Source organism: Apaloderma vittatum, unplaced genomic scaffold, assembly GCF_000703405.1.
Source record: "Apaloderma vittatum isolate BGI_N311 unplaced genomic scaffold, ASM70340v1 scaffold8243, whole genome shotgun sequence".
Classification (NCBI taxonomy): domain Eukaryota; kingdom Metazoa; phylum Chordata; class Aves; order Trogoniformes; family Trogonidae; genus Apaloderma; species Apaloderma vittatum.
This window is the reverse complement of record NW_009707465.1, coordinates 24,020-47,848: the sequence shown is the minus strand read 5'-3', so window position 1 is coordinate 47,848 and position 23,829 is coordinate 24,020. Positions and strand designations below refer to the sequence as shown.

The following is a 23,829-nucleotide window of genomic DNA, read 5'->3' as shown; positions in this document are numbered from 1 at the left end:
CTCTTGCTTGCTTCACAACTGTTCTTAAATCGGGCCATATTCTTATTCAGTTTATCAGGGCAATGAGTGTGGCACTAGGACCTTGACACTGGGAAAGGACAGAAAGGAAAGTTCAATAAAGATGATTTTGCCAAGTGCTTTGGGTTTCTTTTTGTCAAACTCCTTGGTTTTTTTTTACTAAGATGCTAAATTTGGGCAGGAGGTAATTTTTGTTTTTTCCCCCCCCTTTAAAAGGCCACAGAGCTGTGTATATTGGAGTTCACGTCCCCTTTGGAAAGCAAGGCCGTCGCCGGCACAGACATCGTGGGCACAGGCATCACAGAAGAAAAAAAGAAAAAGAAGCTGACCGAGAGGATGGCCGAGAATCTCCATCGTATGGTAAGCAATCTGTTGCGTGAGTTCTTTGCTTCTCTTGAAAATAAACTTTGTGCTTAAACAGTGTTTGTTCTGTGCTGTTTCTTTTATTCTCACTGTAATTAATGTCTTTCTGTGTACAATCGGGCAAGGATTTTGTGGTTGTGTTTTATCTAAATCATAAGCTGTTGGACTTCGTCCAGGTGCCTGTGTGAATGTTCAGCAGCCTGCAGTGAGTAGGTTAGACTAGAATTTCGTAATAATTGCCTGTGGCATAAAAATCTGTGCTATTTAAATTAGACATATTTTTTTCAGACTGTATAGTGTTGTATTACTCTTCCTGTGTCACTCAAGATTTTTTTCAAGTGTGAGTATAGCTGTGAAGCAGCATGTACGTGGTATTCTGATCAATTTTCTATTAAAATATTTACATATTGTACTGCCTCCTAAGTTATAGTTTTGGATTGGACAATTCCCCTGCCCCTTATCCTCAAGAGATGATGACTTTGTCATACCTTTCTCTACAATGAAATTATTTGACAGTATTCTTAGCAGTTTTTCTTCAAGACCTCAAATCTACTTTTATTCCTAGACTAATGAATGCGAAGGTTGTGGTGCAATGTTCCACTTGAAGTGCTTTTTATGCTTTTCACTGACAGCTTTCCTATGGCTGGAATGAACGTGGGACTAGTTCTGTGAAAGAAAGGAATTTTCAAGTGGGAATGCTTTGCCTCCCTGTCGTCTTTTACCATTCGCCTAAGGTTCTTGGTTTCGTCCTGCTGTACAGGTTGTGAAGGAGCAAGTAATATAAGAAGAGAAGTGAATATCTATTTCTTTATCCTGGATACACAGGATATGACAGTATTCTTGGGATATATTGGTTTTTTGGGACACAACACAATCTGCTCTAGATTTTCATTGATAATGACTGTTGTTTGTATTCAAGAGCACATTTTGGAATAATGAAGTATGCTACATAAAGATGTATGCCAGAACAATGCAAAAACAAAATTCAGTTTTGAATGAAGATTATTAGTGATCAGATCTGGTGTCTAATTCTAAAAGGCCATCTTCCTTCTGCAGTGGGAGCATGCAGTTATATGTTCAGATCTAGAGTGATGTTTCAGTGAATAAAGTAAAAATTCGAGGTCTACCTGGATTTTCTATCTCTGACCTTGCTTGAGATAACATTGTGATTGCTACATCATTAAACTCCTGTAATTTGAAAGCTCTCCCTTGAGCTGAAACAAGATCTGTGTATAGGTATTAAAAATATCCCCAAACCCCCTGTGTTTTTATTGTTTTTTTTTCCTTCAAGTTTTGTTCATAGCAGTGAATTGAGTGTTTGATCAGTGAAGATAGTTAAATTTTATTGTAAGTTATTACTGTGCCTCCCTTGAGCTGAAACAAGATCTGTGTATAGGTATTAAAAATATCCCCAAACCCCCTGTGTTTTTATTGTTTTTTTTTCCTTCAAGTTTTGTTCATAGCAGTGAATTGAGTGTTTGATCAGTGAAGATAATAACTTACAATAAAATTTAACTACTGTGCCTGTTCCACTAGGCATTGTGTTATGAGAAGTTTAAAATATTTCCTCAACATTTTAGCTGTGTAGTTTCTACTTTCCTGTACTTGTTAATATACAGTGCTCAAATCATGTAATGAGTAAGTTTAATAGTTTTTTTTTATCCTGTGTAAGTAGCAACAGGCTGTTGAAAAATCTATTACTTTCACAATACGAGTGCCTGAGTATCTGCTATGTAGAGAGAAAAAAAAACACTCCAGAAGTTTAGCATCTTTGAACTATTACTAGGGCAGCCAATCTATAAGCCAGGCTATTTATTTCTGTCAAGCTATTTTGTTTTCTTTATTTCCTCCCTTAATTTGTGTCTATGTCATAATAGTATTGTTTATTTTTTTTCTCCAAGTGAAAACAAGGTTTCTAGCTCTTTGGCATATGAGCTTTCACTTCTTTACCAATTTTACTGTTGACGTTTATTTTTATTTTTAATACAAGAGCTAAAAATGCTTAATTGTGTTACATAAACATAAATTTTCAAATTGTCTTCAGACAGTCTTCAGAAACAATGACAAATTTCAAAATGTGTATTTCTTTTGTTTCTCATCCCTCCTGAAGAGGATGTTGTGCTGCATATTTCTGAGAGCAGGAGAGTGAACTGTTACGTGGTGTTTCTTGCATAATGGAGGTATGAATTCTTCCGATTGTTCAATTTCTCCTTTTCTTCAAGACACGCCATCCCAACGAGTTCAGTTTATCTTGGGTACTGAAGATGATGATGAACACATTCCCCATGATCTCTTCACTGAAATGGATGAACTATGCTTCAGGGATGGAGAGGAGTATGAATGGAAAGAAACAGCTAGGTATGCTCGAAGTAGATTGTTTCAAGGTGTGATTTTATGTCAAAGAACTGCATGAACTGTGGGAGTCGTTCACTCAGTTCATGCTCAGCGAATTAAAACTTCTGTTCTTTTTGTCCAACTCTGAAGAATTGATATGGTTTCTCAAGAGACGCTCAGTCTCACTGGTGCTGTGCTACTTTCCCTAAAACTGATCATGCCCAACATCATAAAATGTACAACCGTGTTTAGTTATAAATACAGGTGTTCAGCCATGGAGCACAATATTTGCAGTCTCGAATATCCCTTTGCTTTATTATTACTGGAATATTAGTGTCACCTTTTTCACTCAAACATAAAGAAAACTGGGTATTTTCCTATGTTCTTTTCAGGTAGGATTTGATAACTTTTTTGCAAATTGCATGCATGAACATTTATAGGATGCCACAATTATTTTTGACCTGTACTGGTTGTTTCCTTCTACGTATGCATTGTAATAAATTCTTCTGCTTTCAGTACTTGCACTTACCTTACTGCATGGTAGCCTTTGCAGAAGTTCGATTTACATAATGCCTCTGAGTTGGAATCAAGATCAATTTATGGTTACACATTACTAGTATTACCTAGCTCCTAAATATCTGATTTAGCACTCTTAAGAGACTTGAATGAGGTATACAGTGTGTTTCTAATCCTAAAATACTGATGAAATTGAGATGCGGAAATTGGGTAACAAGGCACAGTCCCACACTGTTCACGATAAGTCATGCATAGACAGATGTTATTCAACCCCAAAGAGACAAAATAGACAGCCACACTCAGCTGTTGTAGTTTTTAAAAGGGCTGATAAAAATGTTGTCTCAGTCAGTCAGTTAGTTGGGTTGTCTGAGAAAATGAAAGTTGGTGTGAGCGGATGGAATTTCCTGTTGTGTTGTACTGAAGGCACAGGGAAGAATAGGATTGTTTACCGAATGATCTGTCCTCCAGGAGAAATATGAATATGTGTATACATTTCAGGTGGCTGAAGTTTGAAGAGGATGTTGAAGATGGTGGTGATCGGTGGAGCAAGCCTTATGTAGCAACTCTGTCTCTGCACAGTCTCTTTGAACTACGAAGCTGTATTCTTAATGGGACGGTCATGTTGGACATGAGAGCAAACACGCTAGACGAAATAGCAGGTTACAGCAAAACTTTTCATTTCAGAATCCTATATTAAGTTTTAATCTATAACTTGAGACCTTTTTAGATGGTGTCTTTTTATGTTCTTGTAAATACTGTGTTGAAGAAACAAGAGCGTGCATGCTTACTGCAGTTTTCTTCATCTTGGTTTAAAGAGCTGATCCTACAAATATCACTTAGAAGGAGCTAAACTGGATGAGTAGGACCTTCTTTATTACATATTGAGAATGAGGCCCAGAATTTGCATATGTTCTAATCCCTGAATGTATTCTTTGTCTTTGTTTCTACAAATTAAATGTAAGTGTATGACCAGAATATTTTAGGATTTATTTGTGCACTTTAGTACCATAATTCGTAGTTGTAACTTGGCTGATATCAGCTGCATTAATGGCATCAAGTTAAGATGTTGCACACCTGATATTTTTATCACCTTCCTAAGAGGTGAGCCGAAATAAATTTTGTACTTATTATTTGACCTACTATGTTGAGTATCCTCGCTAATCAAATGGTCATTTTTGGATACTATAAATATCTTTGAAGAGTTTATTATACGCGTGTGTATATGTATATGTGTGTGTGTGTGTGTGTATACATACATACACACCTGCTTAGGTTGGAATGCTTTTGAACTAGTTTTACATAATTTTCCTGGTACCTCTTGCTACAGATAGCACTCAGTGGAATGCCTTCTCAGTAACCGTGCTAGGCTTAGGGCTGACCAGGATGTATGTGAAGGGCATAGAGAGAGGGCTGAAGCAAGGACAGGTAACCTGGGAGGAATGCAGGGAAATTGTCCAAGCAGCCAGCGATCACATTAACTCTATCAGAGCTCTGGCTTTCCTAAATCTGGCCAGGGACGTAAAGGGCAACAAGAAAAGCTTCTGTAGGTACATTATTGATAAAAGGAAGACCAGGATAATGTGCACCCTCTCTGGAAGGAAAAGGGAGATGCTGTTATGCTGAATATGGAGAAAGCTGAGGTGCTCAGTGACTTTTTTTGCCTCAGTCTTCACTGGCAATTGCTCCAGCCACACAGCCCAAGTCACAGAAGGCAAAGGCAGGGACTGGGAGAATGAAGGACTGCCTGCTGTAGGAGAAGATCAGGAGTGAGACCATCTACAGAACGTGAAAGTGCTTAATTCTGTAGGACCTGATGACATGCATCCATGGGTCTGGAGGGAACTGGCAGCTGAAGTGGCTAAGCCACATTCAGGAAGTTGTGGCAGTCTTCTGACTTGAAAAGGGACAACATAACCCCCATTTTTAAAAAGAGAAAGAAGGAACACCCAGGGAACTACAGGCCAGTCAGTCTCACCTCTGTGCCTGCCAAGATCATGGAGCAGATCCTCCTGGGAAACTATGCTAGAGCATGTGCAAATTGAGGAGGTGGTTGATGACAGCCAACACGGCTTCACTAAGGGCAAATTGTGCCTGACAAATTTGGTGGCCTTCTATGATGGGATTATAGTATTGTTGGATAAAGGAAGAGCAACTGATGTCACCTACGTGGACTTGTCCAAAGTTTTTGACACTGTCACATGACATCCTTGTCTCTGAACTGGAGAGACACAGATTTGATGAATGAACTACTCGGTGAATAAAGAACTGACTGGATGGTTGCAGTCAGAGAGTTGTGATGAATGTCCATGTGGAGACCTGTGACAAGTGCTGTTCTTCAGGGATTGGTATTGGGACCAGTGCTGTTCAACATCTCTGTCAGCGACATGGAGAATGGGATTGAGAGCACCTTCAGCAAGTTTGCTGATGACACCAAGCTGTGTGGTGCAGCTGTGACACACTGGAGGGATGAGATGCCTTCCAGAAGAACCTTGACAAACTTGATAAGTCATCATATGCAAACCTGTGGAGTTCAACAAGGCCAAGTGCAAGGTCCTGCACCTGGGTTGGTGCAATCCTAAACACAAATACGGGCTGGGCAACAAGTGGATTGAGAGCAGCCCTGCGGAGAAGGACTTGGGAGTGTTGGTGGATGTCACACTGAATGTGAGCCAGCAATGTGCACTCACAGCTCAGAAAGCTAAATACATCCTGAGCTGCATTGAGAGAAGCACGACCAGGAGATTGAGGGAGGTGATTCTTCCCCTTTACTCTGCTCCTGTGAGACCCCACCTGCAGGGCTGTGTTCAGCTCTGGCGCCCCCAACATAAAAAGGACATGGACCTGTTGGAGAGGGTCCAGTGAAGGGCCATGAAAATGATCAGCGGTTTGGAGCATCTGCCCTACGACAAGAGGTTGAGAGAGTTTGGGTTGTTCACCCTGGAGAAGAAAATGCTCCAGGGAGACTTTATAGCGGCCTCTCAGTACTTAAAGGGGGCCTACAGTAGAGAATGGGAGGGGACTCATTTTTCAGGGAATGTAGTGATAGAACAAGGTGTAATTGTTTCAAATGGAAAAAGAGGAGATTTCGATTAGGTATTAGGAAGAAATTATTTTCTGTGAGGGTGGTGAGGCACAGCAACAGATTGCTCCCTCCCTGGAAATGTTCAAGGCCAGGTTGGATGGGGCTTTGAGTGACCTGGTGTTGCAAGACGTGTCCCTTCACATGGCAGGGAGGTTGGAACTGGATGATCTTTAAGGTGCCTTCTCACCCACTCTGTGATTCTATGACAGGGTGTTTTGGCACTGAAAACTGGCAGTGCTTGAAATGTTTTCTTGTTTTGTTTTGAAATCTTTGAAATTCACTCAGGAAATTGGTATTCCCTTTCTGTTTTCCTAACTCAATGAACAAGTGTGTTACATGGTCTGTAAAAGTATTTTAATAATTGAATTTAGCAAGAGTCTTAGTACATAAGAAAATGAGTTGTTACTTAATTCTTCGTGAACATCACTCTTTTAATATTAAGTGTTTTAGGAACTAGGGTATCGCAAGAGTTTGCATGGATTTTTCAAGTTAATTTTTGGTGCCATTACAAAGCATGTAGAGTAACAATCACTGGCATCCAAATGGATTGTCTTGTTTCCATGAGCCAGGAATACCTAGTAAGTGTTCCTGATTCTCTCTCAAAACAGGGTGATGGGTTTCCTTTTGAGAAGCTGTAACAAAAATCTGTGTGTTTCCAGAAGGAAACTGCCCTGTACTGACAGAGATTTTGTTTCATGTAGTTTTGTTTAAGATGTTCTGAACCATAATCTTTTTCACTGTGAAAAGTTCTATGTAATTGCAGTTTGCTGATACAGATAGGTTATTGATACATCAGTCAATACTAGCAAAATGTATTTTAAAAGTTGTCACATGCGTTTGTGTTGGTTTGTGTAGTTGGTGGGCTTTTTTTTTGTTTATTTTTAACATTAAAGGAAAAAACACAAACACCAAAAAAAAACCAGTTGCAGGAGGCATTTTCCCAGGCAGGGAGGCTTTCTTTCGTGGTGAGAGCATGCTGAGGAGATGCCCTTTCGAAGCTTTGACAACTGGTTTTAGATGATGTAACTATCTTCTGTTCTACGCTTTTCTAAACTATGTGAATCACAAGTTTCTAGAGAGTCTTAGGAGCTTGGGAAATCTGAAGGTGACAGAAGAGTTAAAGAATTCATCTTATTCTGTAATAAAACCTTCACTTTTTTTGTAGTTGAGAATAGGGAGTGTGAGGTTAGAACACCACAGAGGAGAGCAGACTTGAGAGTCTTGTCTTTGAGTTCACTTCTGTTGGAGGGTTGTGGAATATATAGTTCCTTTCTTCTGTAAGGGGATCACTTTTGAAAATTGAAGTTAAATGACAATAAATTATAAAATACTAAGTTACTTCTTAAAATGGTGCTACTAATAAATGCTGTATCTTGGATTTGCATGTTGTACTTCCCTTATTCTGACATGTACTTGTTTAGTGACGTCTCTGAAAATTTTTTTGTGGATTCTTGAAGATGACATTGCTAAAGAAAAGACTTTTAAAAAAAAAGTAGATTTGATTCTTTTTCACTATTTGGTGCAACTACAGTGCTTGAGTATGATGTAGGGACAGATTTAATGTCTGTATATATATGATTTTCTTTGTTGTTGCTGTTATATAGATATGGTTTTGGACAACATGATTGCCTCTGGCCAGCTGGATGAATCCATAAGAGAGAATGTGAGAGAAGCTCTTCTAAAAAGGCACCATCATCAGAATGAGAAAAAATTCAGCAATCGGATTCCCCTCGTTCGGTCTTTTGCAGATATAGGCAAGAAACATTCTGACCCTCACTTGCTTGAACGAAATGGTGAGATAAGTTGTAGCATCCAATTTGTTTTAACCTGTTAAATAATGTTCTTGCTGGGAGATGAAGGAAAACTCAAGTGATAGTAGCAGATAAGTGATTCCTTCTTGATAAGCAAAGAACTAATGATAAGCGTGTGCCATGTGTAGCTGTGAATGATGTTTCTGTGTATTTTTCAATTTACTCAAGCATTCTACTCTTGCTTGTATACATGGCATGCGTTATTGTGTTGAAATACAGAATTAGACCTGCATTGGACCTAATGCTTTTTTAGGATATGCTTCAATAAATTGTCTAATGTTTGAGGAATTCCAGCATCGTGGCATAGCTTTATATGTTTGTCAGATGGATCCTACTTGTTTATTCAGTTTTTATGCTAGAGATTTAGTTTGTGGTCATGTCATGAGGTCAGCAGTGCTGACAATTACTTTGTTTTAATCCGGTGTTATGTTAATATGACTAGAAAAATTCACTATGCTAGTGGTGAAGAAATGACTTCTAGCTAGGAAACTGTTTATTTTGCCTTGATTTGTAAAGAAGGATCTAAGGAGTAAAAACTGAACCAACCCAAGAAAGGTATTTGCAATGTTTTTACAGGCTGTTCCACATCTTTTATTGGACCAGTTCCTAAAAATATTCTGGAATATCAATACATATACTCTAGACAGCCACTTCCAAAGTTCAGATAGCAAGGTCTACTGCAAAGCAGAATACTTTTATTCTTGTATTTCTTATGAACTCTGTTTCTGTCTCTATTCTTTGTTTTCTTTGCCTAAACTAAGACACATAAAGTTTAATTGAAATTTTTAAATTTAATTATGACGGCATACTGATTTCATGAATCACCTGTTGAAGTAAAGTTCTCATGTTTTGAAAGATGTCTTGTTGTTCCACTTAGTTTAAGTGCTTGTTGGGAGCTCTCAATTCACTACATACATGGAGTATTCTCCATCAAACGTCCAAGCTTGCTAATACTTTTTATTGGTTAGTCAATATATCATATATGATTAAATATTTCCATGATAGTTTTAGAATTATTTTTTCTAGAATTAAAAAAATCAACTCATTTATAAAAGAGCATAATTTCTTCCATAACTTCTGACTTTCTATGTTTTGTTTAGCAAATGTGGAAATTTCACATATAAACTTGATTTTACCCATCCTTGAACACCTACATCCCCAGCTGTAATTCTTGAGATTTTATATTTGAGATCTCTTGCTTGTCAGTTACTTGTCATATACCACTTCCACTTTTCAGTGTGTTTTATTCTTAATACTATTCCTACTCACAATAGAATATGGACTATGTGCTGAAATAGGAAACGAAGATAATATGATGAACTCTCTTTACCAGTGTATATTGATTTACTTTTTCTTTATAATCCTGTGGCTACCCTCTAATAAACCAGTGAACCAAACGTGCATATCTGCATAATACCTTTTAGGTTCCTTTTTACACCTGTGTGTGTTAGGGCATCTCATTGATGATCTATCACAGGTACACTGACAGAAGTCTAGTAGTTACTGTAGTGCTTCATGTAGACAGAATCAGCCAGTTTGCTTTATTGGTCCTCTTGTATCTACTACACTCCAGTTTTTAATAGTTGATCTTTGAGGATGTCATTCTTGATTTAAATCAAGTTTATATCTGTGGGATCCCATCTTCCATCATGTATGTGTATGTGAGAAATGTATGTGACCTTTACCTAGGCAGACTTTCTGTGCCTCTTTGTAGATATTTCTGGGGTTGTTTGCTGTATTGGTCCCTGTAGAGCCTTGTGTAAATCTGAGACTGAATGTATCTGGTTTGCTGTTTCCTTGCTTGATGGCATGGTGTGTGGAAACAGCACGTTTGTGATTTTGGGGATTGCAGGAGAAGTAATCAGTACTCTTATTAAGGAGACTGCCTTCCCAGGAACGGTGTCTGTGTTAAATGGGAGGAATGGTATTGCTGAACCTGAAGTACTGAAAATGAGGAAAGACAATTTCTTTTTCCACTTAAGGAAGAAATGAAGTCCATTACAAACTTAAACCTGAGAGAACCATGGCAAGACTGTGTTCTCTTTATGTGAAATTGGTGGGGCATTGAAACTGGATAGAGCAAGAAAAGTAATGTTGGATTTGGGAGAAATGTGTTTGATTTTAGGCAAATTGGGATATTTGACAAGTCACAGCAAAAACACCTGGTGTCTTCCAATTTTGAAACTACAATAGGCTAGGAAACTTCAGACAAGACTTTTATTGGAAGACGGTTGCATTTAACATGATTAGATACGTTTGATCATGTTAATTTTGAAATACGTTAATTTTAAAAATAACAATTCTGTGTATGTAATGGATGAAGTTAACAAGTCTTGTAATATTTTGGCTGCTTTTTTTTTAATGTATTTTTGGATGGCATTAAAGATAGCTGCTGTGCAATTTGGAATGCGAAATTTTTGTAGGAAAATAGAGTCAGTTTCAGGAAATACAAATTTTTATTTTTTGTTATATTAACAGATTTTACTGACTTTAACATGATGTCTTCTCCCACATATCTTTGGCATTCTAATTAGTACTCATCAGTAATTTCTGACTTCTCTAATGTCTGAAATGTGATTTGCTCTTATCTTTTTGTATTTCTTGCATGAATATGAGACTTTTGGCCCGTAAAGCTTGCAATTTACTATGTAAATTGTTAATGCATATTCGTGTCTGTTTTTTTTTTTTTTTTTCTTTTTTTAGTATATTCCTGTTGTAAGCCTCATGGTGTTTCATCTGTTTTATCTCAGGGGAAGGCCTTTCAGCCTCCCGCCACTCTTTGCGAACAGGTCTCTCTGCCTCAAATATTTCCCTGAGAAGAGAAAGCCGTTTGTCAGTTCTTCTCAATTACCTTCTTCCTTCTTCAAGAGCTGGAACCCCGGCAACCTCAAGGTGTACAACCCCCGTAACTACCCCTCAAAACACACCACCCTCCAGCCCTACCTGCAGCCACCTGCCTGCCACAAGTGCGCAGCCAAGGCTGCTTGAGGGCAAGGAGTTGCTGGTGTCACCTGGCAGTGATGGGATTCCTTCAGTAGTAATCCACCCACCTGAGGAGGACTTAGAAGTGCAGGAAAGCCAGGAAAAGAAGACAGAGGAGAATGACAAAACACCAGGCAACTATTGAAATTTAAGCTGTCCATGTGTGATGCTCCCTGCATCTGGATCACTTGCCTTGCGATGTTTTTGGCACGTAACTTGGGCACAAAGGGATATAATAACCGTTACCTCTGCCTGCATGTTGTGTTTCTTCTCAGTTGACTGTTTTCTTGTTCGGCATCCTTAACTTTTTAGCTCTTAACTAAAGCCAGCAAAGAAATTAATTAACCTTCCTTTGTGTAATGAAAAAGGAATATGGTTTTAAAATATAAGCAAAATGTCAAAAATGGTGGCCTTTTCCTTTCACTCACCTACAGTCCATGTCAAGTTTTACTTTGTTATTTTTATCAGTGGTTGAGTTAATATTTGAAACCATTGTTTGATATCCTGAGATAGCCACAGTTGGAAACATACTGAAGCATTAGAGATGAACATGAAAAGAATTAGGAAGAATGAAATTGCCAGTGGTGTTCATAGTTTACCTGTATCGTGAAGTCTTTAATCGTTTTTGGTGTTGCTGTTGTGCTTTTAAAAACCAGGGCCATTAAAACCAGTAGTAGTTTATGATGTAACTGGCAGGTTTAGTTCACTTACAACTGTTTACAGATAGCTCTAACGAGCACTACTTCATCATCAGAAACTTGATTACTGTTTTGTTGTGTTTGATATGCAAAATAGGATAAGATGCTTAAGAATTTATAATTGTAGGTCAAAGCTCAGCAATTAATTAATTGTTATCTTGCAAAACTACTGTTCTTTACATGTGAAAAGCTAGGTAGATATAGATAAGTTGAAAGAAGGGATAGCAAATTTTAATTGTTTTTAGTAAATGCTTCATAATGTGTGTTTTTAGTAAATGTTCCATTCATGGATTCTGCATTGATGCTGTTACACTTGCTTTACATTTGCAAAACTATTACTTATTTAGAGACCTGAGAATTTTTCTAGATAGATCATGTTTTTAAGGGATTCGGCGTTTTTGTTCCCCCCCTCCAAATTCATTTTGCCAAAATCTAGATTGTAAGTTGTCTGCTTTATACCTATGCATTTTAGGGGAAAGCTCATTTCATGAAATTCTTCCATCGGTGAAGCTTTTCTTGGTTTCCTTCCTCACTTGTTTGATAAGTAGGAGCCCACTGTTACATGTAGCAGTGAAAAATACACTGACAGAGAAAAAGCTGTAATTATCTGCCTTTTCATATTTTTAGCCAAGTCACTGAAAAAGAAAGAGGAAACTATGTTGTAAGCTTTCAGGACACCATTCTTACTTCAATTCAGAAAAGCAAATATAAAACTTTCTCTGACTTCCTTAAGGAAAATGAAGATCATTCTCTCTCGTGAGTGATCTTTCAAAGGTAATTACAAACCAGAAGTAAAAGAACACCTGTAATTGGTTTTCTAGTTCTCATTTTTCTAATCATCTGACAGGAATGACAACATGCCGATACCAAAGTCTTCAGAGCTCAAGAGGAGGCAAACAAATGAAGATCAAGAACTTGATGCTATTATTATCACTCTTAAAGCTTTCCACCAGAATCTCTAAGTCATATTCAAATGCTTTTGTCCCTCAAGGGAATGTTTCTCATAAAGGAAAAATCTGAAAGGGATGATTTCCAAGTTAATCCCTAAACAAAAGACTTTTTCCAGAGAAAGATGAACACCGTTAATGATGGAATACATTTTTGCTTTCTGGGTTTTTCTCTCCCCTCTCTTTGATTCAAGAAATCACCTGACCACAGAAAGAAACGTTTTCCTTAGAGATGCCTTTGAAGACATTCTCAGACGATGATTTCAGGGCTGCAACTGGACTAATCTACCTTGGGAGCCAGAAGTGAACTCTGAAGAGGAAATAATCTTCTCTGTATTTTTTTTTTTTTTAAATCTTATTAGTCTATTCTGCTAGATTGTAGATTATGGACCTCTCTAGTAATTCAGAATATTGCTATCTGAATACATTTTTCACTTCAGTATGATTGAGTTGAGTTTGCCTCCTCTGAGCATTAGGAACAGTGTTCATTTTCTAATAGGTGGCTTTCTTCTGTTTATTCATCTGTCCCTGGCCTTGAATGGTTCAGACTTTTATTTTTTAATCTTCATAAATAGCTGGAAGGTTAGTGAACATAATGTGAGCTACTGTAAAAGGAGGGAAGAAGGACATGCTTTCAGTTTACCACTTACTTTTTATCAACCAATCATCAATTCATAGTAAGTCAACCCAGCAAAGGGTTCTCTTTAACGGTTTATAATTTTGTCATCAGCTGAAAAACAGTTTTTGGTATTCCATCTTTAAAACTGTTGAATAATGAATTCCATAGGTAAAACTAGGGAGAGAGCTATGTCATAGCTAAAGATGAACACTTAATTCACCAGTATCATTAAGTTTTCTTAATGTCTGTGAAAAACAGTAGAGCAGCCTTCTTTAAGGGGTCTTTGTACTTTAAAACTGAGCAAAATAGTATTTAGATTAGCTTACGCATTTGCCTTCCAGGAGTAATTTTATTTTATTTTTTCACATTAAGCCTGCATTGAAATTTGATTTTAGAAATTAATTTTTTTATTTCCTCAATTACCAACATGGTATGACCGTTATACTTTGAAAGTTTTTTATTTTGTGAATTTTTCTTCTATAAATGTGATTATGTTGGACTAGGCATGCTTAGGTATTGAAGTCATCTTTTCAACACTTTTTCTTTTTTTATTACTAAAGCAGAGATGTGAGGTAGATGTCTGTATTCTTCTTGCTTTCTTTTTCCAGTAGATAATGTCCGTTAGTTTGTGATCACAGTATTAAACTGAGTGTAGTTAGCTAGAAAATGTACGTGATCTTTAGTGAAGATGTGGTTATAAGTACTTTAACTTAGAGTGATCTTATGAGGTTGTACTCCAAGCTTAAAACTCTATCCACTGTTGTCTTTTGAAGGAGCCAGGTGGTATATCTGTCTAACCTAACAACATTAAGAGCAGTAATGTGTATTTTTAATGATCCCCTCAGTAGCTTGGTAAGACTAGATGAATTTCTCCATCTCGCAATCTGGAAAAGCTACTAGGTAGTCTTTATTTTAGCAGTAGCCTCTGAGTTTGTATCTACTGAACTGGAGAAGGGAGTAAGTTCTGTTACTAGTGTGAGATTTGAGTCAAAATGCTGTGCTATTGGAGATGACAACTTTTTATTCTAAGTTTCCCTGCAAATATCAGATTGATGTGCATAATGAAAGGCAGGATCATATGGAAATGCTTGCTCAGATCTGAAAACCTGTAAGCAGTATTCTCATGTGAGCACGGCGGCTGGACCAGCTGCAGGACCAGCAGAGAGGAAAACTATTTACACGTGGTGTAGGATCAGACGAAGGTTCCTGCATCAGTGCCAAAACTTGTTAATCTTGACTGTAGCTGGTTGGAGAAATGTGTAAGGCAAACCTTTTAGAGAAATCAGTTTCACTTTAGTACTGAAATTATAAATTAATTTTTTGCTAATATGTAGAATTATTATACTCAGTCCTTCTTCTTGATTATCTTTCTGCTTTTTGTTCTAGTCGCTGCTTGCTCTCACTCACAGGGCACTTGCAAGAAGTGCAAAATAATGGATTTTTCATCAGTCATATCTTCAGTTACCTTTATTGTTATATAAAGAGAGAAAAAGTGAAAAAAGCTATGTATAGAATTTTATGTTACACTGCTCGGCTAGTAGTCTGCAACAACTGTTTAATCTACTCTGGTTCTAGTCCTACAAACACATCTTACTATCAAGTCCTATGCGTTAAGATACTTTGAACAGCTGATTTCACATGTGGTTGATTGATGTCATTCTTGTGAATAACTCATACATTTCAGGAAGAAGAGTAGAATGTAATTCATTTGTTATTTACTGAATGTTGGATTTCTGGTGTTAGATAATTACTTGTGGTTGTTAGGATTCACAAAGGAAATTAAAGCTTACTACCTCTATTTGGTTTTTGCTTCAGGAAAAACTACTCACACCGCTTGTATCACTATGAGCTTTAAGGGACGCTTGGACCTGCGTGCTTTCCACTGATATGGTGTCTCTTTGAAAGAGTTTTTGGAAGGAAATTTTTGAATCATTTGGAATGCTAAAAAATGTCAAATTGCTATATTCTAAGCATGGAGGGATGCAAGTACTTTTAGGCCGTAGTAGTTAATGATAGAAGGGTAACCAAAAGGTAGCCAGTGAGGACTCAGTTTTATCTTCACTAGAGTGATGCTTGACCTAAATACAAACTTTCTTCGTGTTATACAATGTTTAGACTTCAGTCTTTGTCTAGATGTGGTTTTGAAAGCTTGTTAAAGCATGCTGTATCACCACAGCTGAAAGGTCTAGTGTAGACAAGCCAAGCCAAATGTGCTTCTTGTGCATGTTAAACTGAACAAGTAAAAGCTCTGTAATCCAAAAGGTGGCATTTGGGCTTGGTCATGCATGCCTCGACCAGCTTTTAAACAATAGTTGGGTAGGGATAACTGTGGCACAACAGGGAATTCAGTGTGTATGAGCACTGGGGTTACCTGCCTTCTGCACCCGTCACTGAACCTGCAGTGCAGTGTTGCTCGCAGTGAGCAAGCTACCATGGTGCAGACGTTAGAGGGAAGCTATATGTTTAATTTGAATAACTTCATTGTACCTGCTTCTTCAGCTAATGTGTTAGAGAGTCTGTTTCATAGGGTAACATCTGGTCAGATGAATCGTTGGAGCTTTGGTCTTTTGACTGAAATCATGGTTTGCAAGCTGTCTATCCCTCATGTAGTACACTAATTGTACAGGTTAGTTAACTACCAGGGTATCATTTCTTGTAGTTGTAGCCTGAGGCTTGCTGAGGGTGCTACACAGCAGACTAGGTAAAGAGGTCTTCGCTTTTGGTGTTAGAGGATGTCTGAATATAGTGAAGATGCTGTTTATTAACTACCAGTACAGTTACGAATAAAATGTCAATGGTTGTTATTTTTTCTGTAGTTAAAGTAGCTCTTGTGTTCTGGTGACTGTTCTGCAAATGGCCACCATTTGGGCAATACTTGAATTTTTAATTATGTCATTATATTGACAACACAGTGACTTTTTAATGTTGCATTTATGATACTAATGTAGGGCACTTTTACTGAATAACTTGCACATTTGCTTTAAGCAAGCTGCCACATTGAGTTTTGATAGTGTTGCATACTCAGTCCACTTTGTACACCATTTTGAACTTCTGCTTTGTTTTAATTTAGGGCTATTATCATCTCCACAGTCAGCACCTGGAAATTTAGACACTGGGAAAAGTGGAGACGTTAAAGGTACTGGGACAGGAGGAAGCAGAGAAAACAGCACAGTTGATTTTAGTAAGGTAAATAACATTGAATACTGTAATGTTTAGCATAAGATAACTATGTAACAAAAAATGTAGTGGTTGTAACTTAGCTAAGTCAGTTATACACATGTGAACATATGTACTAAGGTAAAACTTGTTTGTAGGAGTGAAAGAATGTGGTGTAGGCTAAATGTCAAATGTTTTGAAACTCTTCCCATTGGGACTGAACTTTCTGGTTTACTTTGATGAATCTTTTCAGTATTTTGGTAACTTCAAGAGTAGAGCTGCTGTACTTTCTCATGCAGTGGGTGATATTTTCAGATATGCTATAAAGACTCTTGTGAAAACGAGTTTGTAGATACTGTTGCAATGCATTTTTTTTCCTAGGACTGACTCTCTGGATTTTTTTTTCTTTTTTGTAAAGAGAGCTTTTAAAGGAGATTTGCTCTATATATTTTAAGTTTGCTGTACAAAGCTTACTGTACATCTTAGGCAATGGGAGCATATGATATAACTTTCTGAAGGAAATCCTGTGTAATACTGTAAATCCCTTGTATTTATTTCAGAATTTAAATTTGCTGGGCAAGTTCCATTATGGTTTTTTTACTGTAAAACTCAAGTCTGTAGTGTCATCTGTACTGTGAAACACTGTAAGGAGATTAGTTTGCCAAGTTAAATAATTCTGTTAAAAGAAAGCTGACTTACACTGTAGTTATTATCTAATCATGGCAGGTGGCATATATTCCTGCTCCTCTGTCACAGTTTTTATGTTTTTGCTTGGCCCGTCCTTCTGTACAACTGCCTTGTCTCCTGTTGGGCAGGAGTCAGCCTCCTGGCACTGTAGTTGTGGCACACTTGGTGTGGGACTCAAGAGGCCATCTGTAAGTTCTCTAGATAACGATGTAACTGGTGCTTGTGTGTGTGTGTATGTGAACACAAGAGTTCATGTGCTGTACCGTTTTCTAATGCTCTTCTGTAAATATGTACAGAAATGAATGTTAAGATTTTCAGCTATCATATTCTTTATGGATGAAAAGTAAACAAATTATTTGTCAAAATTATGACATATTTGAAATACACAGCTGTGAAATAACCAGTTGCATTCTAGAAACCATGTGTAATTACATGAACTCTCATTTGTTAACTGTGCTTAGGTTTTGTGAAGTTATGTCTTATCATGGAATGTTTGTCGTAATAAGTAACACTAGAAAGGTGATTATGCAGTTTGAAGTCTTCTAGAATATAGTAGGTGGTAGTATTTCTAACTTTTAGAAATAGTTTATTATTAGTTGGCTGGCTGATGTTTTCTACATATGTTTGTCTCTTTTGTACTGTGGGATATTTAATTTGCTTTTTTATTTTTCTTTGTAGCATAAATGTCTAGTAAATACTGATAAGCTTATGTTACAGATTTTCTGCTAACAAATATAAACACTTATTTCATCTTTGTGTGAATAGGTTGATATGAACTTCATGAGGAAAATTCCTTCAGGAGCAGAAGCATCAAATGTGCTAGTGGGAGAAGTAGATTTTTTAGAAAGACCTATTATTGCTTTTGTGAGGCTTTCCCCTGCTGTGCTTCTCTCAGGTCTCACAGAGGTTCCGGTTCCTACACGGTAAATAAATGCCTAGAAAGTCTGGCTTTGCTTGTACGATAAGGTGATAATATTTAAGATCTCAAATAGTTACAAATTTTTTATACATACTCTATTAAGCTCAAGAAATCTAGACTTTTGTTTAACGTGATGCCAGTCACTTGCTGCAAAATTTGAAGGAAAGATCTGCTATAAAATTCGCTGAATGCTTTAAACATAATGTTTGTGTGCCATTTTAAAGATAGACATGAAGACTGTTCCAGTTCCCTTCAGTGCAACACAGTGTGACAGTGGGAAGAATCCACTAAGTCTGAAAGTCTGTCTGATCTGCAGCTCCGCTCTTAGTATACAAATACTCTGTGTATGAATAACCTAGGAAGTGGAAAAAGTAACTTTTTTAATGATATGCCCAAATCTGCGTCATTGGCACTGTGGTAACAAATCTGCAACAAGCAACATTCAATTGGTTTTCAGTCTGCAGTGTGCTGTCCAGCCTGGTGCACCCCACCCTGACATCGGGGTCTCATCAGTATACTCGGGGTATATTTACCACAGATGATCAAAATGTCAAAGTGCAGGTCCCATGATGAAAATTAGTGGGTCATTTCATCAGTCATCATGGAGGACACTTCATTTTTTGTGCACATTGATGTATTGGACTGTTCTGTGGTGCTTGTCATAAATTTGTACGTTGCTGTTTGGTGGTTTGGTTTTTTTTTTTAAATGTTCTGAAGTGATCAAAGTGCTTGTTTATTGTTGTAATTTTCAGCTTATACTTTGTACCAAAAATCAAAAATAACCTTGGCAGTGTTCTTATAAGTACACATGAGAATTTTCAGAGGGTAGCTGACATTAGTGTTCATAACGTTTCTTGGGAAATTCCAGAATTCCTGCATACAGATTGTCGGAATAATGCAGCTAAAATTATCCTGTCTTAAATTTTTCAGAATGATTTAGACTTGCAGATTGGGAATAGCATACTTGATTCTGAAGATGCAATCCCTGTTTCAGTTAAGATAGTCAACTTGCAAAGGAAAAATAGCATTAAGCTTTTTTTACTGGGAGGTGAAAGAAGGTGCTACTTTTTTTCAAATGTACTGTATGTGGGAACTTCATTTTCATGCAGTATAGGAAGAAGGTTGAGAAAAGAGTTACTGAGTTTCACTCTTCGCTCTTGTATCCTTTTGATACTAGTCCTGTTCAAGTTTTGTGGGGTTGGTTGTCTTTTTTTTTTTTTTTTTAATAAAATGTGATCACTGTCTTAACATATTTTTAATAAAATGTGAGACTGTCTTAACATATGCTGTGACCCCCACCTCCAAATTGGATTCCCTTCCCAAGATGCCACTCATGTTCTTAGGTGTTCAAAATACAGGTTCCCTTCCTTTCCACTGACACAGGACTGGGATGTGCCCATGTGAGCGTGCCCATGTGTGCATCTGCACTGTGATGTACCCAGTCACAGCAAGTGAGAGGGGTTTTTATTCCGACAAAGAGGTGATCACCAGGGGAACTACATCAGGTCATAAAGCTCCGAGGCCCTCACTAAGGGGGTCTTTGCCAGCTGGAATGTCAGAAAGACTTATGATCCAGAGGAAATACTAATGGAGCTTTAGCCTATGGATTTCTACTATGCTTGAGGCATTATAAGAAGTTGAAAAATGAGACTTAATTAAGAAGAGTTTGGAGTAATTTTGGTTCAGGATTCAAGTTCCTTCCTGTAATGACTTCGAGGTGTCTCATCTTAGTCTTGCAGCAGTGTTTAATATCTGATACGGTGAAGAGAATATTTTTACTTCACCACTAAATTATCTTTAAACGTTAATTTGAAAGAACCCTCTGAGTATATTCAAATGAAAGAGCTGTATTCATCTTGATTGCTTTTTCCACAGGTTTTTGTTTTTGTTGTTGGGACCAGCAGGAAAAGCTCCACAATACCATGAAATTGGAAGATCAATAGCAACACTTATGACAGATGATGTAAGTGATATATTTTAAACACTTGTAGTTGAAGAAGTGTTTTCAGTAAAAAACTATTGTGGACTGACACGTTAAAGAAAACAACAAAATGGTCAAATGAAGAACTGTAAACTTATTTCTTGCATTTAGTGAACTAGGTGATAGTAACCTAAACTTTCCCCTTTTCTTGAAGAAATCCTAAATGTATTTCTGAAAAAATATTTAAACTTTGGTATATAGATTTCATTTTTGTATTAAGTTAGAAAACAGAACTGTTAGATAAAACTCTCTCTGATGTGAATCAGACACACAGCAAACTGCATAAATGTTCAGGACAAAGTTAATGATGTGTATGATTGAGTCATCACATATTATTTTTTTTTTTTTGTCTCATAAGCGAGGTCAAATAATTAAAATTAGAATTTTACTAGGCATTTAAGGTCATATGCTTAAAGCCCTGGTGGACAGACCGCAGGAGAATCGGGTCTTATCAAGATTATTGTCATTTTACTGAGCAGTATTAGGATGTTGTAATTCTGACTTCATGATGAGCGCCACCTACTGAATTGCTGATAATTATTAGCATTATCTAGCAGAAATTGTAACCTATCTTTACTCTAGAACAATTTAAAGCTTGGAAATGTAACCTAGAATTTGGTAATTTTACAACTGGGGAACTAGTCTGTGAGTACAGTATTGATTCAGTGTAAGAACCGAATATTAAAAGCTTTAGTTGCCACTTCTAATTTTTTAGGTAGGCTGATTTTTAGTAATACTATGGAACATTAAAATAGAAAGAAATATAAATTATTGAGTGGCCTAAAAAGACCTAAATAGGCTTTAAAGATCTAATGTACCTGACTTAATGGTCACGTCTTTGGAGACAAACAGTTCAGGTTTCAAATGTACAGGAGCAATTTTGGGTCATCTTCTGCAAACAGTGTTTTATAGCAAAAGTAGTGGGTTTTTTTGCTCTCTGTCTATAAAATGCATCTTAGAATTCAGGGATTTAATACTTTATTTTTAAATACTACCCATTTATCAATGCAGAGTTGATGTTGTAGTAGTCTGTAAAACAAGGTAGGGCTTTTCTTGGGTAGTAGGAGGATTGCTTTTGTGCCCTTTATAAGAAGTCTTTTAAAATTACTAAAGCTAGAGGTATACAAATGAGGTTCTTATTTTCAAAAAGCCTTTCAGTAAGTAATAAAGCGGAGTCTGAAGGTTATTTAAAGTATTTTTGTCCTGATTTAGCACAGTACAGTGGCTGTAGGGCAGAATTGTTCAGGCAATAGCATGTGAACTTGATATACTCAATACTGAAGATTAACTTTTAAATTAATTTTACCAATCAACTCAATATTCCCTTTGAATTTGAAGATAAAACTTCCTTATTTTGTGTTCCATGGGGATGTGCATACATATGTAGTTCTTAAAGCAAAAGTGTGCGAGTGAAAGCCTAACTTCTAAGGACCCTTAAAATATTTCCCATGTGTTTTTAAAAATAATGAAGTGTTTCTTGTAATCAGTTGCTCTTTCTTGTAGGTTTTCCATGATGTTGCCTATAAAGCAAAAGACCGAAATGATTTGTTGTCAGGAATTGATGAATTTTTAGACCAAGTAACAGTCCTGCCTCCAGGAGAATGGGATCCATCTATACGAATTGAACCACCAAAAAGTGTTCCTTCCCAGGTAAAAAGAAAAAAAAATAATCTAGTGGAGAGTTTGAAATTCAAGTAAATTGTGTATTGAGTACAAATTATAGTAAAGCATCAAGAAACCCCCCCACATCAATTTGGAAGAAGTGGATTATCCATTTAAGTATTTAAAAAAAGAAAAGGTGTTAGTCATTTCCTGCTATGCTATGAAGTAAATTGTACTTACTGTATTTCATTTTGTAATACTGAAACAAGTCATGTAAGATCTAGGAGACTGGCCCAAAATTGTACCTGAGTTCGTATTATACATTTTATTATTAATCTAATAATGAGCCACAAGAATATTGTAATTCTTTAAAAAATATATTTGCATACGACTTTGAAATGTTTTAATGTATTTTGGCTAGGATATAATGTTCACAGAATGTTTGTGACCTAGATGAAAATGGATCGTATCGTTCTGTTATGATACAAGCTTAGAATGAGACCTGGCGGGGGGACTTTGATTTCTTCTCTTTCTCCTGTGTTACATTTTTTTTTGCTGCTGGGATCAAAAGTCAGGGGGGAGACCAGTGTTCCAGATTCAGAGGGTTGACACTGGTGTGGAATCCAGTAGTGCTTTGGGGAGTGGGTGGAAAGGAAGGAGTGACAGAAGTGCAGTTTAGTCATGAATAGCCTGAGGCCATCATTTAACTCACTTATTTCCCAAATAACTAGGGCTTGGAGGTTTGCTTGCTGAGAAATTTATGAGGAGCTGGTGAGCAACTTGCTCAGTAGTTCTCATTTATACTTCAGCTAAATACTGTGTGTGCCATAAAGCGAGGTCAGTTTCTGTTAGAAGCCAGAGGATTCTGTTCTGCAAGTGATCGAAGAAACAAAAAATCTAAAGGTTTCTAGGTCTCATGGTTGAGCTTCTGCTGTGTCTTGAGAAGGCAGGCTTTGTTTCATTGTGTTTCAGGGATACGTTAATAAAATTGTGCAAGGTATTAATAAGATCCTTTGGGAGTGTTGTACAGTTCTACATTTTGTCTCTAGTCAGCAAAAGATTAATTTGGCAGATGGAGAACTGCTGATAAGCTGGGGAATATGAAAAGGTTTGGAAAGTATAGGGTCTCTATGTGCTGGCTTTGAATTAGACTTTTTAGTGTAAAGGGAGCCTGAAAGTATGATTTTTTTTCTTTTTTCTTCTTCTTCTTTTCTCTGTAGGAGAAAAGGAAGGCACCTAAATTTCCAAATGGATCTACTCCTACAGGAGAGCCTCTTAAAGAAGAAGGCCATCATGCTGGACCTGAGCTTGAGAGAACTGGAAGGTGTGTTCACTTCCCTAAATACTAGTTACCGTAAAGAAAAAAAAAGAGATAAATCTTCACAATTTTTAATGATGACATTTGAACATAAAAAAATCAGCATATAAGTATCAGAGCGCATCCTTTCTCCTTTTCAAGTGTTGGATTCTTGCCTATAAATGCCAATCTGCTTAAAGCATTTTCAAGCCTGTGGCAATGTTTTTCAACACATTTGTGAAGGATTTCATATAAGATGCTGCCTAATTTAACTAACTTTTAAGACTTGGGTTTAAATTTTTAATTGTCAAGAGCATGCAATTATCATAACTTTTTTTCAGGAATATACAACTGTTAGTATTGGGCTAGGTACTAAAAATTTTCATTAATGTGAATCTGTTTTATTAAATATATGAAATGGAACAACAAGGAATATAAAGTGGCAAAAAATACTTTGGTATTGGTTCAGCTTTTTGTTTGGCTAGGTTTCTCTTAGATCTAAAATAAAATGGAAGGATTTTTTTTTCAGTTAAGTTGCATTGTTGCTCTCTGTTAATTCTGAAATACTTGCCAAAAAAGTCCGAAACATTGGAAATACCTGGTTAAGATTAAACCTTAATATCTCATATGAGAGAAATTAAATCAAATAAGAAATTCTGAACAAAATGTACAAAATAAACTTTCAAATCTTTCTCATACCTTTGCAAGAAGGATTTTGCATCATTTGTGTTGATTTTTACCATTTTGTCTTTCTAATGCTTTTTGCCTTTTTGCAGACAGTATGTAAAGCTGAAAGTTTGTTTCTGCCCACGGAATT

The 23,829-nt window shown here is 36.9% G+C and overlaps 1 protein-coding gene across 1 annotated transcript in view; it reads left to right on the top strand.

The window, feature by feature from the left end:
* Positions 1–230: 230 nt before the first annotated feature.
* The window catches only part of SLC4A7 (solute carrier family 4, sodium bicarbonate cotransporter, member 7), a gene marked incomplete at its 5' end in the record, with an annotated part of 43,980 nt that continues 20,381 nt past the window's right edge, over positions 231–23,829 (top strand). Inside the window, 12 exons of the mRNA XM_009866205.1 lie at positions 231–378; positions 2,604–2,739; positions 3,730–3,890; positions 7,918–8,106; positions 10,875–10,913; positions 10,947–11,240; positions 16,441–16,556; positions 17,342–17,401; positions 17,979–18,136; positions 20,008–20,095; positions 21,617–21,763; positions 22,936–23,039. Of these exons, the coding sequence (XP_009864507.1) occupies positions 231–378; positions 2,604–2,739; positions 3,730–3,890; positions 7,918–8,106; positions 10,875–10,913; positions 10,947–11,240; positions 16,441–16,556; positions 17,342–17,401; positions 17,979–18,136; positions 20,008–20,095; positions 21,617–21,763; positions 22,936–23,039 (1,640 nt within the window). The remainder of the gene's footprint in view (positions 379–2,603; positions 2,740–3,729; positions 3,891–7,917; positions 8,107–10,874; positions 10,914–10,946; positions 11,241–16,440; positions 16,557–17,341; positions 17,402–17,978; positions 18,137–20,007; positions 20,096–21,616; positions 21,764–22,935; positions 23,040–23,829) is intronic.